The following is an 18,849-nucleotide window of genomic DNA, read 5'->3' as shown; positions in this document are numbered from 1 at the left end:
CGGAGAGGGGGCTTCAAGCAGTCCCCCAGTCCACGACAGGTTCCGCGTGGGCTGGAGCGTCCGAAAGGGAAATATTTCGGCTTAGTGAGTTGCGGATCAAGGCGCAAGGGAGAAGGGACAGCGGGTAAAGGCTAATAAACAACAACAGGGGGGGAGGCTTCTCTTAGAGCCTTTTGGCGCTGTCCAAAACATCCGAACCCACACAGATTATTGTGGCAAACGCTGGATTAAAATCCGCTCCGTTGAAATTTCTGCTTCTCCTTTCGAAAACAGCAGGGATAGACCCCTGCCCCTTTGGATTTAGCTAAATTATAAATTATTAGACTGCTGCAAAAGCAGCTCAGGTCTGGGAGATTGTCTGAGGTGGGGAGGATAAAGAGGAATATATAAAAAGATATATGACTTAAATAATAATAAAGAAAACAAAGCACACCCGAAACTGGTATAAATTATTATTCCTCTGAAAAACAATTCCGTATAATGGGAGGAAATTATGCTGAAAAGCAAAGAAAGAAAGAAAGAAAAAGAAAGAAAGAAGAAAGAAAGAAAGAAAGAAAGAAAGAAAGAAAAGAAAGAAGAAAGAGAAGAAAAGAAAAGAAAAAAAGGGAAAAATATAAAATGTTAGTGAGGGGGGAGAAGAGACGGACTCCTTCGTTCTATTTTTATACCAGCATCTATGAAACAAATTTAGCAATAATTTTGCTATGAAACAATTGAGCGGCCCCTCAGAAATAAGTAGGATTTCGCCCGTGTCAGAGGATCGAGCCGGCCTGTTTGGAAACTTGGGCAGAGCAGAATGGAAATATAAACTGAGGGAAGAAGAGAGAGAGAAAAGGTGGGGAGAATTTGAGGAGAGCTTCCTCCTGAGCAAGAGGACTTTGGTTTTCGGTGGGAGCGGCCAAGTCAATCACCTGCCACCCTCCCAAGGGTAGGAAAAGACCCTTAAAAAAAACCCACAGGGGAGCACCCAGCCCGTTGGGCTCCAGGAGAAGGCTCCCTTCCCCGTGGGGGTCGAATCCTGCCTGCCTGCCTTCCCACCCCACCCCCTTCCCCTGTCATTGGCGACTTGTCCGGCTTAACTGCCCCGACTAATGTTTTTCTCCCTTTCCCCTCCTTTCCCTCCCCTCTCCTGCCCTCCCTTCCCCACCCCCGGTAGGTGCGTGGGTCTTCGCTGGTGTGTGCGTGTTTCTTCTCTCTCCCCAGCAGGGCACGGGGGTGTCAACCAGCTCGGGGGGGTGTTTGTGAACGGCAGGCCCCTGCCAGACGTGGTGAGGCAAAGGATCGTGGAGCTGGCTCACCAGGGGGTGCGACCCTGCGACATCTCCCGGCAGCTGCGGGTCAGCCACGGCTGCGTCAGCAAGATCCTGGGCAGGTAAGGCCGGGCGCGCGGGGGGGGGGGGCAAGCGCCGCAAGGGGCGGGGAGGGGGGGGAGAGAGAGGCGCCTCGGCTGCCCCCTTGGCAGAGTCTTTGGTGTGGACCTGGAAGCGGAGCCCTGACCCCGGGGGCGAAGGGAGGCGCTGCGCACCAGCCACCCAGCACCCACGCTCCTCTCTTGCTTTCTTTTGTCTGGCACTATCTTAAAACAGGGACCCTGCTGTGGGTTCGGAAAGAGGGGGAAAAGCCCACCAAGCAAAGAAACAAAGCGATTGCAACCACAAATTTGCTGTGAGACCAACTTGCAAGTCTCCCTCCCCGCCTCCTCCTCCTCCCAGCTAAGACAGGCCGGGCCCTACTTTCTCTCCACCCCCAGGTCAGCAGGAACCAGCAGGCCGGCAGGCTGCCTCTCTCTCTCTCTCTCTCTCTCTCTCTCTCTCTCTCTCTCTCTCATCTCTCTCTCTCTCTCTCCTCCTCCTCCTCCTCCCTCCTCCTCCTCCTCCTCCTCCTCCTCCTCCTCTCTCTCTCTCTCTCTCTCTCTCTCTCTTTTCTTCCTTCTCTCTCCCCCCCTCCACCAAGTAGATGTCACCGCCCTACAGCAGAGCTCAGCTCAGAGGGGGAGTGGGGAGAAGGCAGGGGGGGCATCTGAGCCGAGTGCATGCCAGGGAGGGGGTCCAAAATGTAGATTTTCCACTATCACCCCGCTTTCTTTGCAAAGGATTTGCAAAGGGATTAGCAATTGCCCGGCGAAGGGCAGAGAGAGAGAGAGAGAGAGAGAGAGAGAGAGAGAGAGAGAGAGAGAGAGAGAGAGAGAGAGAGAGAGAGAGAGAGAGAGAGAGAGAGAGAGAGATGCGTCTGGGTTTTTTAGGGGGTGGGAGAGACCCGGGACCAAGCGCTGGGGAGGAAATCGAAGTCGAGGAAATCCCCCCCTTTTTTTAAAAAACACCTCAGTTTCTCCCTCCCCCACGGTTAAGTGTGTCTAGCTAACTTCTCCTGGCTGTAGGTTGGCTTGGGCAGGCGGGAGGGGGGAGTGTTGTGGCCACTGGCCAGGGTGCCCCCGGCCTCTGGATCGTCCTGCCCCGCCGAACCAGGCGTTACGCGCGCCAGGGGCCTGTTGACAATGGGAGGGGTTGTTTCCGGGAGCTGACTCCAGGCAAGGTGAACCCTGCAGCCCCAGGACGGGATGCGAGAGTGGGGTTTCCCTTGCAGATCCGCGCAGGGGGGGGGCGGGGCGGGAATGCGGGGTCCAAAATCACCTCCCCAACCCCGTTGGTTTGTGTGCACGTGTTCGGGAGCGGCGGTGGGCGCGGGGTGCGTGGATGAAGGCTTCCCTGCAGGCTCGGGGGCTCAGCTTTGAACCTCACTCTGCGCTTGCAGGTACTACGAGACGGGGAGCATCAAGCCTGGCGTGATCGGAGGCTCTAAGCCAAAAGTGGCGACCCCCAAAGTAGTGGATAAAATCGCCGAGTACAAGAGGCAAAACCCCACCATGTTCGCTTGGGAGATCCGGGACCGGCTACTGGCCGAGGGCATCTGCGACAACGACACCGTCCCCAGCGTGTCCTCCATCAACCGGTGAGTCGCACACACGAGAGCCTCCTGCGTCCCCCAGCCTCTGAGCGCCACCGGGTTGCTTTCCTCGCGGGACACCCAGCCCGCCTTCTCCTCCCCCCCCCCTTGTCCCTAGAGGCCCTGAAGACCTCTGCCCACCCCAACAGACGCTTCCTCTCTTATTCTCTGAGTCCTCTCTCTGTGTGTGCCTGTCTCTTCCTCGCTCACACTTCGTCTGAAAGGACAAAAAAGGAGGCCTCCATCCTAACTCTTGGAGCCACTTCAGTTTACGGGCGCGCGCGCGAGCTTCTGGACCGCTTCTGGATCTGCCTTAGGGCCTGCCCGTGGGGCTCTGACTGCTTGTCTTGGTTCGCCGGGGCAGACCTTCGAAAGGAGATGGTCATGGGGCTAACGAAACGTGGGGTGGCGGCGGGGGAGGCCCACGGCACCTCTCCCCAACAGTTGTTTCGGCGCGCAATTGGCGTCCGGGTCGTTGGGGGAAGGAGGAGATGGACGCGCTCATAGTATCTTTACCTCCCAGGGAAAGACGGGCATTTTCTCTCCTGTTAAACCTCTAAAAACATGAAAAGCTCCTATATGTGGAGACGATTGCCGAGCCGTTAAAATATCAAATGGTTATTTGTCTTAAACAAACAGTCTTAACTTCTACTGCTTCTTCTTTTCCTCTCCCCAAATAAGAGGCCTTTCTCCCCCCCCCCCCCGGGCAATAACGCTTCCTTTTGGAGGAAGAAAGAGCCCTCGCACCTTTTTGAGCCCCTCGGGAGTTGGAGAAACTTCTGAAAGGAAGATTCGCTTAGGTCAAGGGTTACAAACAGTTGTGTGTGTGCCTGCCTGCGCGCAGGCCCCTCTGCCCGCGCTCTGTGTGCGTCTCATGCGTATTTTTCGCTATCTCGGTTTTAGTATGGCAGCTTTCTAAACATCTTATTTCGTGTTCCTTGCTGACGTGTGCCTTTCGTTCTTTTCTTCCCAAGTTTCTGGATATATCATAGGGGGTGGCTCCCCATTTATGTGAGTGTGTGTGCCGTACAAAAGTGGTCAGAGCAATGCCAGCCTTGTACATTTCACTCTGCCTTCCAAAGCAGGTTGCCTGCTTGTCTTTCTACCTATAGATAACTAAATAAATAGAAGACCTGTGATAAGATCCAGGGCTGGTGTTGAGAGGACAATGTAACAGAATCAACTAGAGAGCAATACATCCCCTGTGCTTTCAAACACAATGCAGAGGGACAATTTGCACACCTGCAACAGGCAGAACACACACTGAGAACCGTAAATACCCTCCTTCAAAGAGAGACACTCCACTATTGCATGTGCTGACGCTGGGAAGACAAAGATCCCGTGCGAGGGGATCTGGAGACTGTGATTTAGATAGGCACACACACTATTGGTTGTGCTTGAAAAGGGAAAGTGGGATTGAAGGACTTCAATGTTCTGCTGTCATGTCTGCATTAATTCCTTAGTTACAAAGGAATTAATGCCGGCTACATATCTGAGCATATTTTTAGACTTACCTGTATTTGTGGCTTCCTTATACCCAGCATGTTAAGAATGCGTGTAAAGGCAAAACAAAAACAAAAACAAAAGCAAAACTCTAAATGGATGTGCTTCGAAACATACAGATTGAGATGCAAGAGTATTTTCTGCCCTAAACTGCAGAATGGGGCAGCTGCTGCAAATACCAGAGATATGAATCTCCATGTAGGAAAAAGTAATATAGAAAGTCGCCCCACAGAGACACTTGTATCCAGATGGACACAACAGTCTATAGCATCCATCTCTACAGCTGTTTGGCTAAATAGTTAATCATGAAATACATAGAAAATGTAGCCAATTACATTTTTTTAAAAAGAAGTCATTCTCACCAACAGGAATAGGAAAAAAAATGCTTTGTTAATTTATGTGGTTTCCATAGAAGATTTGTCAAAGTTCTAATGGCCAGGAGGCATTTTTTCCCCAAGTTGGCATCTTCGATCAATGTGCTTTTAATATTTTTGAAAATGATATGGAATTATCCCAAATCATCTCAAAACAGCAGGTAAAATTAACTTGGGAGAGTGTACCTTGGCTAAAAACTACCCCCCCCCCAAACACACTGTCTCTCTGTAATATACTGCAAGGCTATCCCAGGAAATTATCCCTGTGTGTGCCATCTGTATTAAAATGGTTATTAAGTTATGAACAGAGTAACATAATACTGATTGGCTAATTATACACCCTCCTTTTGAAAAATCCCAGATCCTACTGTCTCTGTTCAGGACTGAAATAATAATGCTTTGACATTCAGGCACCTTTTTTGGAAGCAGCTGCAGAAGGGCAGTCGGGAGAGAGAATAACTCAGCACCTCAAAATTGCAGGGAGAGACTTCCATTTTATTTGGGGTTTGTTCACTCCTGAGAGCAGCACACTTTTTTTTGGCTAGCGCAGAAAATCTGCTGTTAGCAGCTCTGACACATGTAATTAGCAGGCAACCGTCCTAGTTGGGTGGTGGTAGGAATTGTCTTTAGGGAGTCAAGTGTTTTTTGCATGAGGATGTGATGTGCAAAAAGTGATGGGCGGTGGTGTTTAAAGACCACACCCCGTAGAACACACAGATTCTGGTTTCTTAGCCGTAGCAATCCCCCATCCCAAGCCCCACACTTGTGCACTGCTTATCTCTGTGTACGATATGCACACGGTCTTCTGCTTTGGCTACTTTTCTGGATCAGGACTATTAGATTTCACCCCCTGGTTGCTGAATGAAGAGGTCAGTTCCGAGTTTAGGTAGCTCTGAGTTTACCTTTAAATATTGACTAGATGGCAACTTACCAGAGTAGCCAGAGCTTTCCAGGGGCAGCAGCGGATGTTAGGCATGTGGGAATAGCATGAGCAAATTCCACAAATGGTTATGTATGCGCAAGCCCAGGGCATCGCCTTGAGACTCAGGCACTTCTTAGATCCAGTTGGTATCAATTTAACTGGGAGACCTTAATTTGCCTGCCCGTTGCTCGGACTGCCCCAGAAATGAAGTTAAATGTGTCAACACATGCAACATTTGTTATCGTAAGGTCTGATCATACTCTTGGCAAATATTCCCCAGAAACATTGTAAATATTATTGTGCACCCATTGGGTCCGGAAAGATCTCTCTCAACCTTCTGAAATTCAGTTTTGAAGAAGCTGCCCTTTTTGTTCCCCTAATAATTAAAAGTTATCTTGGTGCAGATTTTTTTTAAAAAACAACACACCAGCCTTTCATGCCCTCCCCACCCCTTCTTCCTTTCACTCATTAGTCAGGGGGGATTTGTTCTTGGAATTTGAGGCACGCAAAAAATGACTCAATTTAAGGCCATGAGCAATGGCAGAAAGAAGTGAGGAACCCTGGAGTTGATAAATATGGGAGGGAGTAATTAGATGCCCCCCCCCAAAGCCTGATATTTCTTCCACTGAGCACTATTTCCTCCCGCCAGCTTCTGTGGGGAAATCTCTGATCTTTACAAGAGTGCAGAAGAAAGGAAGGTTTAGTAAAAAAAATCCAAATGCAAACACTTGTCCAATATTCACAAATATTGGGTGGGCAGATAAGCAGGCAATTTCTAGTTCACATGCATGTTAGAAAACGATGACGCAAAACCATGTCATTATTTTGCTAATGGTTTGCCAACGTCTTGCCGAGGTGGCCTGCAAATTCATATTTGCACAATCGTTTGCGACGGAACTGCCCTCTGTCGCTCCTACTAAATTTCTTAACTCTCATATGGGAAAGGAGTGTTTACGTTTGCAAACGCAAATATTCGGAGGTGACGCCTCAGTAACAGGTTTCAGTTCTGGCACCTTGAAACTATAAGAACCATACCGTTTTGTGCAGAGTTTGTTTATTTTACTTTGCCTCATTTTATCACTTCTGTGATAAAAGAGCAAGTGCTGGGTGCATAATGACAGGCATAAAGTCAGAATATTTTAGTTTCTTTTTCATGTGCAAAACTGAAGATTCTTTGTAAGAAGCCTTTAGAGCTGATTCAGCTGGAGTCTATTTTTTTCTCTTTTCAGAAATGGCACAGTCAAATTTCGGATACATAGATCCTTGAATAATCATAATATAATTTTAATATCCCTTTTTATATGTTGGAATATAAGGAATATAAGGGGTATACCGTGGTACGGCAAAATAGAAGAGCAGCCACAACTTTAAAATTTGCAACCAAAATATCCTATCCTTCTTTCTGCTCACCTATACAGTATACCAAAGAATAAAAACGTTGTCTTCTTCCTCCTCCTCCTCCTCTGCTTTCCCCACAATATGATTGTATACCTGCATTATAAATTTACTGCCGATCAGTGCTGAAAAACAACCGGGAATTTATTTCTGTTTTGTTATGTGTGTGCCTGTGTCTTCTTCAGCTTTTGTTACTTTTGAGATGAGGTGGGCCATAAATCAAGAGATAGATAGATGAGAACCCATGGAAGGTTTGTTACTTCAGGTCTCAATTCGCTGCTTTGATGAGGAGCAAGCGGCCCGGGTATCGTTGACCCTAGTATAAGAAAAGGGGAGCTTGGAAAACACAGATACCTCAGCTTTGAAAGTAGTAACTGGTATGAAACCTTTCTCAAGCCAGTTTAAAAAGAAAAGAAATGGACTTAGGGGAAGCACTCTGATGACTTAAACCTATGACAGAGGCTGTAGCGATCAGGTGGTCTTTTAAGATACATGGAGTGGGTGGATCAGTTGCCTGAAATGGGCAGCTGTCTCTGAACAAGTCTATATATTAATTAATTGGTAAAAATAAACTTACGTTCAATGGGGCATAATCTTGTGCAAGAGAGAGAAGTGTAACTGGACTTCAGTTGTGTAGATTGAAAGCAGCAACGTGAATGAAACACGCAGTTCTGTTCTACATTTCAAATGGGAGAAACTTTCCCAATTCCGCCATTGGTTCTGCACAGGAAATATGCATAGCTGGCTTGTTTTCCTCCTGGATTTCGTTTGACTGGGGCTTACTTCATTTCACATGGTTTTACTGCCTTTCCTTAAAACGAATTCCGCAACACCCACACAACTGTCTCCTCTTGTCCCTCTTGTGCTCTGATTCGAAACTGTCGGGCAATTTCCAAAGTATTCCAGTAAGGAGAGTGGCTGACTTTTGAACCCCACCCTGGTGACTTGACCAGCAGTTTTACCCGCAGCAAGTAGCAGGGGGTAGCGTTGAGCGTCATGCCGTGGAAAAACCTCACCGGCTGCTTTCCTCTGTTGAGATCCCCTCTGTAACCACGAGAGCAGGCCGAGCCAGCAACAACTGGCAATGTCTTGTTCCTTTGTGGAATCTGTACCTCCTTGCTAGTGGCAAACAGATTGTGTCCCCCACTCGAACTTGCTGTTTTGCCATAGCCAAGGGAGTGCGGGCTGCTGGTTTTTAAGCCTGACTGTTGTCCCTCTTTAGAGGACCATGTTTCTGAGGTGTGCACTTCAGCTTTGTGCTACAGTTGCATGTCACCCAAGGGGAGGTTATGCCACAGCTTGCTTGGCCTGGTGCCAGACAGAAAGAGCAACTTTCCCCCTCTCTCTGCAGCACTACCAGAGAAGGAAAGGGCTCTTTAGATTGTGGCACAGAAGTCTGAGCACACAGGCTGCGCTGTTTACTTGTTGTGATAGATTACAGATGCGTTGTTTTCAACTCTCAGATAGGTGCATCACACAGTATGGGAAATTATGTTATTGGCTTTCAATACTGTTTTTCTATTGCATTTCTGGATAGAGTCTTACAGTGGAATTCTCTTCATGTCTACTCGAAAGTAAGCCAACGGGGCTTTCTCTTGGGTAAAGGCTAGAACAGGATTGCAGCCTTACAGCGCAATCCTACGTGTGCCTACTCAGAAGTAGAGTCTCCCTGGATTCAATTTCAGTAGTAGATTCACTGGGACTTATTTCTGGGTAAATAGGTCTCGGGCGGCAGTCTTAGTCGGTCACAATGTTTGCAGAAGTTCCCTTGGTAATGTAGCTTTTATGAAACACACATCTAAATAGCACCAGTGACATTTTTTAGGAGCAACTGAAAACCACAGAGCAGGGAGCTAGCTTTCAGGAACTGCAGAGCACTTCCTCAAGCGTTTGACAGAAAACGAGAGGTGGGGTGGGTCAACATGGCTGCCTGCTTTTATTTTTTGTTGTCAATATATCATATCGCCGTGATATTGGTGTTGGGAGGGGGGAGAGAGGGGAGAGGCTGTTGCTTGGGAGAAAGCAGAGGGGTGAGTCCAGGGACCCTGTTTGGGTGGAAGCCAATGGTGCTGACCCCCGTGAGCGACTCTAGGCAGTCAAGGAAATTTGGTTGCCATAGGCCTGACATCCATGTATATATCAGATGGGAGTGGTTGAGGCAGAGGAGAGAATAGTCCATTAGTGCAGGCTTCCTCAAACTTGACCCTCCAGATGTTTCTGGCCTACAACTCCCATGATCCCTAGCTAGCAGGGCCAGTGGTCAGGGATGATGGGAATTGTAGTCTCAAAACATCTGGAGGGCTGAGATTGAGGATGCCTGCATTAGTGGCTCAGATCCCATTTTGGCCAAGGTGTGCTGGGTGCGTGAGTGAAACGGCTAGAAATCCCATGACCCTAACATTCCTGGAAGGTTGCTAGGGAGCTCTGGGTGTTGTGATTGCAGGTAGACTAGCTAGAAGCAGAGCAATGGGTTGAGAGAGTATATAAGACGTCCCTATTTTCATTGGAGGGCATGGAGTTATGCGACCCCACCAAGCCAAGGAAAAAAGTAACTATGCAACCTTTAGAAGACATCTGAAGGTAGCTCTGTACGGGGAAGTATTTTTTAATGTTTAATGTTTCATTGTGTTTTAATATACAGTCGTACCTTGGATCCTGAACGCCTTGGTACTCGGGCGTTTTGGCTCCCAAACGCCGCAAACCCAGAAGTGAATGTTCCGGTTTGCGAATGTTCTTTGGAACCAGAATGTCCGACGGGGCTTCCGCGGCTTCCAATTGGCTGCAGGAGCTTCCTGCAGCCAATCCGAAGCCATGCTTTGGAAGTAGAACAGACTTTCGGAACAGATTCCGTTCGACTTCCAAGGTACGACTGTATGTTGGAAGCTGCCCAATCAGATGGGCAGAGTAAAAATAGTAAAATTATTTATTTATTTTATTTTATTTATTTCATATGTCCCTATTTTCATTGGAGAAATGTTGGAGGATATGGGAAGAGGCATTCTTCTTTTCTGGTTTAAAGTGTGAATTATTCGAGCTCCAGGGTGTATTTTTTGGGATAGGTAAAGGGTCTGCTGCTCTCACATCGCCCTGCCCTGCGTAAACTGATGATCTGGGGAGCCCCTTTGTGAGTGTTGCTGCTGTGGGACGAATGGTGGGTGGTGACTGCAATTGGGCCTTCTCTGGTGTGGCACCACAACTTGGTTAAACAAGCTCAAAGTGCCAGGCAAAGGCATTTTTATTTTCCCTTTAGCGCCTGAACAGAGGCTGCTGTGTCTTAGCCTGCCATCGGCTGCGGGCTTTAGTCTTGTTCTCGCCGTCCACTGCTTTTATGTTCTATTGTATATTAATTACTGGTTTTTGTTTTTTTTTGCCTTTTAAAATTTCGTTTCATGTGTGGATGATGTAAGCTGCCTTTGAAGACCACAGTTCGAAGGCGGGGTACAAATATTCCCAATCGATAAATCAATACCGGCCTTTCTTTTTTCCTCCACGTACGGTCATTGGCAGATTGTCATATGATACACAGGCCAGTGTATCTGAGACGGCTTCAGTTGTCTGTTTACTACGGAATGCAGTCATTTGTAAACGGAGAGCCTGGTTCATGAGGCACATTTTTCTTTCTGTTCCTGCAAAGTCTATGTTGAAGGTGAGCTGATGCTCCCAGAAATCAGTGTTAGCATCTGATACAAGAGGCGCAGGATGTGCATAACGAGCAAAGAGAAAAGCACATGAAGTCTGGGAAATTGAGCAGCTTTTCTGCGTCATTTGGTTATATATAATGCGTAATCCTGAGTTTTCGGCTTGCGCGGTTCTCCATCAAGAGAAGAGTGGCGTTAACATGCTCAGGGAGAAACAGGAACAATGGGAGATAGTGCTGTGGAGCGCCTGCCATGCATAGGATTGCAGGATTCCCATTGATCCCACTGATCAGTAGGGCTTGCTCCCTGTTGTGTACTATGCAAATTTAATATCAGTGGTGGACTTGGGGCTCTCAAATTTCAGCGGCGCCCTGTGCGCTGCCAAAATCCGACACCCCCCTGCCTCTCGCGCCATGTTCTACAGCATTGTTTTGGCGCCCCCTGCAGTGCGGCACCCAATGAGCTTCACACCTGTTGTGCCACCCTAAAACCGCCCCTGTTTACTACAGTATTTGCATTTGCTTGTGACTTAGTTCCACTGAGCACATACAAGATTTACGGTTCAGTAAAGGTGCATAGGATCAGGCTGTAACAAGACTGGGATTCTTCCGTTTTCAAGACTACAGGGTACAAATGTGGAGGGACTCTAGAATTTGGGGCATAATGTGATTGCCAAGGAAAGGAGTGAGTAGCAGAGGTTCAGGGTCAAGAAATAAAGCCAAGCGATTTCCCCCCCAGACAGGCAAACTTCTAAACCCCTGTGTCATTTCCCCAGCAAACCCTAATGCGGATTTGCAAGCTACAGGCTGCGCTATATATATGGGCAGAGCTTCCTAACTGCGGAAAGTGCATTAAGCAGCACCTGAATTAAGCTTTACATCAGTTAATTTGAAGTACCAGAATTTCAGGGTCAAGTGCTTTACTCTGCTTTACCCAGCAGGGGGCTTGTTCTCAGGGCTCTGTAGGTTTCATTTCCTGGATTTAAGATTTGAGGATCAGGAAAGGGAGAATCGCCGTGTTCACAGACAGGATGAAAGACATGAGGAAATTCTGAGCTGGTGCATCTTGGTGATTTCCTTCAGCTTCTTCCCATGATCAGCTGAAACGGTATCCCTTAATACTGGATGAAGATCCAAAACAATACTAACCTTAGCTTTAAAATCTCTGAGCAAAAACCCCAAAACAGCCCAATGAGTACTGAGCATGTTCAGCAGACACTGAATGCTGTCTGGCTGGGGGAGACTCAGAAGAACAAGCGAGAAGGGAACTGGAAGAGAGTATTCTGGAAGGTGGCATGGCTAATTGGCTGGAACACCAAACATTCCACGCTGCAATATTTTGTTGCAGTAGTAGTAATAATAATAAGTAGCAGTAATAATGATGATGATAATAATAATAATAATAATAATAATAATAATAATAATAATAATAGGTAAAGGTAAAGGGACCCCTGACCATTAGGTCCAGTCATGACCGACTCTGGGGTTGCGCGCTCATCTCGCATTATTGGCCGAGGGAGCCGGCGTATAGCTTCCAGGTCATGTGGCCAGCATGACAAAGCCGCTTCTGGCAAACCAGAGCAGCACATGGAAATGCCGTTTACCTTCCCACAGTAGCGGTTCCCATTTATCTACTTGCATTTTGATGTGCTTTCGAACTGCTAGGTTGGCAGGAGCTGGGACCAAGCAACGGGAGCTCACCCCGTCACAGGGATTCGAACCGCCGACCTTCTGATCAGCAAGCCCTAGGCTCAGTGGTTTAACCACAGTGCCACCTGGGTCCCAATAATAATAATAATAATAATAATAATAATAATATAATAGATAATAATAATAATCTTGTAATGTGTATAAATTGTAAGGGGATGATAGGATGCAAGCAGATGCCAAACTATAACTTGCTGACATATTGTATTCTCTAGACCAGGCACCCCCAAACTTCGGCCCTCCAGATGTTTTGGACTACAATTCCCATCTTCCCTGACCATTGGTCCTGCTAGCTAGGGATCATGAGAGTTGTAGGCCAAAACATCTGGAGGGCCGCAGTTTGGGGATGCCTGCTCTAGAACTTCTTACTGTAACTCTCAAATGCAAAGATGCAAGATTCCAGGAAAATGTGTAACTGGGGATTTTCCACATGGACTAAACGGGATGGGGATGAAATCAAAGTATACAAAAGTGTGCCAATTCAGCTTTGGATGTTTAACGAGAGAAATTAAAGACGCACCTAGATGGTATTCTCAGCTGAGCACCTGTGCACTAGCACTGAAAGACAGGAAACTGAAAAATGAGGAAAATGAAGCAGGTGACCAGCAGTCAGTCTGCTGCCACCAGGGGTCTTGAAATAAGGTCCTTTAACACAGCTAGGAGTCACCCCAAGCAGTTATCCCTGGACATGACCCACCTCACTCCTTGTAACAACATCCCACTCAATCTCTTTAAAAATGCACATGCAGTTAAAAGCACAGAGGAAAAGAACAGTTGTGTCCTTCATGGCTCTGTTGGAAAATCATTCTTGTTGGTCTTCCTGCTCCTGTTTTTCAGCCCCGCTAGTCTGTTCTAAATGCAGCTGCTGCTGCTCATTCTCATCACTGATTTCCCCCTCTTCACTTTAAGCTCCTTCTACTCACTTTCAAATGCCCCCCCCCATGGTCCTGCTCCACTCCCTCCCTATCCTTCTCAAGGGATTCACAGAAGAGGTGCCAAACGTCTAATTGAACCAAAAGTTATATCTCCCCCACTATTTCCAGCGCTCAGGGCAATGAGTGCTGTTGCTTATGCAGTGAAAAGCCACCATCCATGAACGGGAAGGAGGGAGGTACCAGCAGGCTCAGGGGAGACCCAAAGTTTGCAGAAGTGGAAGGAGGAGGAAATAAAAAATATTTAGCAGGGAAATGGCAGGGAACCCCAAGAATGGCCTCGACCCAGTATACCTGAAGGAGCATCTTCAACCCCATCGTTCAGCCCAGACACTGAGGTCCAGTGCCAAGGGCCTTCTGACGGTTCCCTCCCTGCGAGAAGTGAGGTTGCAGGGAACCAGGCAGAGGGCCTTCTTGGTAGTGGCACCCGCCCTGTGGAATGCCCTCCCACCAGATGTCAAGGTAATAAACAACTATTTGACTTTTAGAAGACATCTGAAGGCAGCCCTGTTTAGGGAAGTTTTTAATGCTTGATGTTTTATCGTGTTTTTAATATTCTGTTGGGAGCTGCCAAGAGTGGCTGGGGAAACCCAGCCAAATGGGTGGGATATAAATAAATTATTATTATTATTATTATTATTATTATTATTATTATTATTATCAGAAGGGACAGGGGTATCTATCTATCTATCTATCTATCTATCTATCTATCTATCTATCTATCTATCTACCTACCTACCTACCTACCTACCTACCCATCCATCCGCCCCCCCCTCTCATAACACTACCCCTGAAGGCCACTTAACTGGTTGTAGTTCAGGACTGTCAAGAGGAGAGACTTCTCCATGCAATGCATAATTAACTTATGCAATTCATTGCCACAAGATCTGTTGATAGATTAGAGAGGGCTTTAATAAAAAGGGATTAGAAAAATTCATGCAGAAAAGCCAGCAGTTATTTGCTCAGTATAACCCCTATGAACACAGACAGTTTATCTCCAGCTACCAGGTATGGAATAGCCATCTCCTGTGTGAACTTGTGAACTTCCAGAGGCATCTTGATGGCCACATTTGGAAACAGGAGTGCTGTCTAGGCAGAACTTGGCAGTGGCGAACGGTGCTGCTTGGCTGCCCAGGGCGGCACATGCACAGTCCGTCCGTGGTGGCTGGTGTGCGAGGGCGAGGGCGGCGGCGCGCTGGGCCGGAGGAGGTGAGGGGTGGGCCGGGGGGGGGCCAGGGGCCGGCGGGGGCAACGGGCGGCACGCTTAGCTGGAGGAGGCGAATGGCAGGCCCAGGGGCTGGCGGTGCGGCGAGGCCGGCGGCTGGTGCACTGGGCCGGCGGCGGCGAGGGCAGCGGCACGCTCGGCCGGAGGAGGAAAGGGGCGGGCCAGGGGCCGGTGGCGCTGCCCCCGTGCGCTGCCCCTGTGCGCAGCCCCCACCAGACTGGAGCTAGGGGCAGCCCACCCCCTGCCCCTCCCTTGCTACACCCATGGAACTTGGTCAGATATAGCATGGCAATTCTAAAGTTCCTACCTACTGGACAGTGTCTGTGACATCATGGATCAGAATCCTATGCTGTCTATTCACCATTGCATGTCAGTTTGAAACACATGCGCACAAGCATATTAGTAGTAATCTAAACAGTCTAAGTGCTGAACCTTAGGTACCAGAAATGTCATGCATGCACAAGAATGAGGTATCAGTATGCTTGGGGAACCTGAAAATTTATTAAACACAGCAGAGGGAGGGAATTGGGGGCACCCTCTCCCCAAAAAGAAAACAGCTTAGTGATGGCTGTGGGAACAGAATGCTATATGATTGGAAGGAGGAGATGGAAATCCTGAACAAAAAAAAATCCACATTGCAATATTTCACTGCATTTGTTTGTGAGCATGCTAAATGGCTTAGTTAGTTTCTGATTTCATTGATGACAAAGATGCTACGTTTTTTTAAAACAGGCAGTGAGAATGAAGGAAATGGCTCTCAGAATCCTCTCCATCCCACAGTGCTCCGAGAAAGGCAACCTCTGCCATGTGATAGATATTATGTGGGCAACAAAATGTTGTCACTGTATGATATGGTAGTTTGGTGTTGCTGCCGGCGTCTCAGGATTTAAAAGGGGGTGGCAGCGGCTGTTGTGATCACTGTGTCATACTTTCTGAAGCAAGTACTGTACAAAGATCAATGGTTGTTTCCCCCCAATATACTATTTGTGGCATCCGGGATGTTGACTGGGGTTGTTCATCAGCACTGTGCCCGCCTCGCAGAATATGGTGACTCGGAATGATTTGGGGAAGGTTCTCCCATTTCCTTGTCAGGTGATCACGTGGTTAAAAGGTACACTGTAAAGTGGATCAGGGACCCCCTAAGTTTCCTCGTGGCCTCAGATGTCCCCAAACAAACACACACGCACTCCCCTGTGGCCCCCACCTGAGAAATGAGACCAAGCTGACTGGGGAAACACCCAGAGCGCCAAATCTTTCATTTTGACATACAGGTCCAGCTTTAAACCAGAGTGATTTATTTTTCCAGGACATTCTAATCACACTGATTTGGGGGGAGGGATTAAAAACTCTTTGTTTTTCATGTAGATATAAGTCTTTCCCCATGCGAGTCAGTGGAGAGATCTTTGTTGTAACCCCAATAATCATTGAGGGTGGTGTTGGAGGGAGAACCAGGCAGAGGGCCTTCTCGGTGGTGGCGCCCGCCCTGTGGAATGCCCTCCCATCAGATGTTGAGGAAATAAACATCTCTCTCTGACTTTTAGAAGACATCTGAGGGCAGCCCTGGTTAGGGAAGTTTTTAATGTTTGATGTTTTATTCTGTTTTTAATCTGTTGGCAGCTGCCCAGAGTGGCTGGGGGAACCCAGACAGATGGGCAGGGTATAAATAAATTCTTATTCTTATTTATTATTAAGACTACCTCCACCAACAGTGACAAGTGGTAATTTTTTGTAAGGAAGATTAAGGCCAGAGGTGTCAGCTTGCAAGGGCGGGGGGACGGGACAGGACGCTGACGTGTGTGACGTCCCAATGTTGCGATGTCATGCGCCTGAACATCGTGTCTTCCTCCCAAAACTGGGTAGAAGCTTCCCAGGCTTTGGGAAGGAGATACAAGGGAAACATTTAGGAGACTAGCCTAGTCCCTCTAGTCCACTGACCACAAGGCAGTGACCACCAATGAGCTTGGAGTAACAGAGTCCTTGGTGTGTGTGTGTGTGTGTGTGTGTGTGTGTGATATATTTCTCCTACCCCAATCTTTCCTGGGATTTATACTATTTTCACACTCCCCCACCCCCTGCAAGTCAACGGAGAGAGATGTCTCTCTGAGGGAGAAGAGGTTATATTCCCTAAACTCCTCTACCAGTGATCGTTGGGGTAACAGGGTCCTTGCTGGGATGGCAATATGTCCCCTGCCCCAGTATTTCTTGGGGATCCACAATATTTTTTTCCACCACTAACACTATGAGTCCTAATGTACCTATGTCAAAACAGTAAAATCTGCCCTTGTGGGAGAACCACCAAGGCCGTCATTCTGAAATTTGGCAGGCTTCAACCCCCAGAAAGGGTAACCGTGCCTGCAAACGGCATCCAATTTTTGCAGGAAATGGGGGGGGGGGAGAGAGAGAGACTTTTCCTTTGTTTTTAAAAATAAACTCCCAAAGGTGCCCTGCATCAAAAACCACCTGGATCTATCTATCTATCTACATTTTGACAGGCTTAATCTACTCTAGAGGGAGTGCTGCGCCTGTAAATTTTATCCACTTTTGCGGGAAGGGGGAAGAAAGGTTATAGCCATTTTTAGACTCCCTATTATAGCAAATCTGGAGAAAACAGACCTTCCTTTTTTAAAACACATGCAATTTTGTCCCAAATAACCATTGGAATGGCAAAGAGAGTGATTCTAAAACTGATCTGATTGCTTTCCAAAGCGACAGATACAGATGCAAGTTGAATCTTGTGGCTGGTGCGCACCCCTAATATTTACATCATTCCATAGGTGCACATCAGGTGTTTTGTGTGTGTGTGTGTGTGTGTGAAATTGCCTTTTCATATAGGTGCCCATGTGGTCTTTACAAGGTGGGGGGATAGCTACCCCTTCCGCTCCAGAAATGTCCTGCCAATTCAATAATATCCTCTTTTGTAAACATTGCGTTCTTTTCCAAGGAAATACACACCCAATGCTAGAATGTATCATTATTATTTATTATCATTACTATTACTATTAAGCTAGATTTCTCTATGCAGCAAGCCCCCCCCCCTCTCCTTAGCACAGACTTTATGCTTCTTTAACCATCCCGCTGTCCCTGTGAGAATCACAGCTAGAGCCACGGTAGCAGAGAGAAAGCGAGAGGATGATCGGTGCTTGAGAACCACTCTCCTTAAAAGGCTCATTTTCCAAAAGGCCTGTCGCACTTTTCTTCCGCAGCTTTCCCCCGGGTTTGGGTCCACCCACCCACCCAAGAAAATGGGGAAGGGCGCTTGGCTGCGCTGTAAAAAACCCGTAAACATATAAATATATAAATAGCATCCTAACCGTACCGAGAACTCAATAAAACAATCACTTCAAATATGAGGAGATATAAATCTTATGCCCACTCAATTGCTTTTATTATCGCTCAGCCCGGCTCTATTTATTACAGTCTGTGGTCTGTGTGTGTGAGGGACGTTGCGCAGAGGGTGGTCCCCCTATGCAATCCTATCCCCCCGAGAGGCAACAATAAGCCCATACAGAGGTGGATTCTGCGAGGAGGGTAGGGAAAGGGAGGGGGGAGGACCTTGACAAGCCCATCCGTCTGTAGGAAAACCAATCAATAACTTTGTAACAAGAGCTCTTGTTGCTGGGAAATGGACAACAGGGATAGTTTGATGCTGGTGGACCAACGGAGGAGGCTGGGGGGCGGATTCACTGCTGGGAGGCATGGCAGGAGGGGAAGGAAGGCATGGGAACAGGAGAACAGTACCTGCATTTGTCCTCTTACGTGGAAGCAGGAGGAACAGTGGAAGGCGTGTGGGATGAAAAAGTGAATGCTGCAATGGCAATCCCAAAGAGAATCGCTTTGTGAAGGTCTGGACTTCACATCCAAGGCAATCCCAGTATCAAGTTTGCTTGATTTTCTAGCGGAACTATACAAAGGGTCAGCATTTTTCCATTCGGACAAAGGGCACTCAGCATCCTTGTGCTGTTTTTTTTTTAAAGTGTCCGCTAATGCTCTTTGCTTTTCCCCCAAAATCAGTGCCACACAGACTCCAAGCGCATGGTTACACCCAATGTGTGCGCTTGCTTTTTAAAGCTGAAAACTCAGTAAAAGAACTTGGAATCTCTGAAGGGACAAGGTCCCCAATACCCGCTCCCCATGATTACAGTTCTGAGATCCAGAGCACTCCTTTCTTGGAATGTGCTCAGATGCACATCAAAGTACACAGTGCATGAAAC

General features: G+C 47.6%; 1 protein-coding gene across 1 annotated transcript in view; it reads left to right on the top strand.

The window, feature by feature from the left end:
• The window catches only part of PAX2 (paired box 2), a 127,480-nt gene that overhangs the window by 2,115 nt on the left and 106,516 nt on the right, over positions 1 to 18,849 (top strand). Inside the window, 2 exon segments of the mRNA XM_035137864.2 lie at positions 1,207 to 1,372; positions 2,752 to 2,949. Coding sequence (XP_034993755.2) covers positions 1,207 to 1,372; positions 2,752 to 2,949 — 364 coding nt within the window.

The sequence above is a fragment of the Zootoca vivipara genome, chromosome 5 (assembly GCF_963506605.1).
Source record: "Zootoca vivipara chromosome 5, rZooViv1.1, whole genome shotgun sequence".
NCBI classification, from domain to species: domain Eukaryota; kingdom Metazoa; phylum Chordata; class Lepidosauria; order Squamata; family Lacertidae; genus Zootoca; species Zootoca vivipara.
This window is presented reverse-complemented; position numbering and strand designations above follow the sequence as displayed.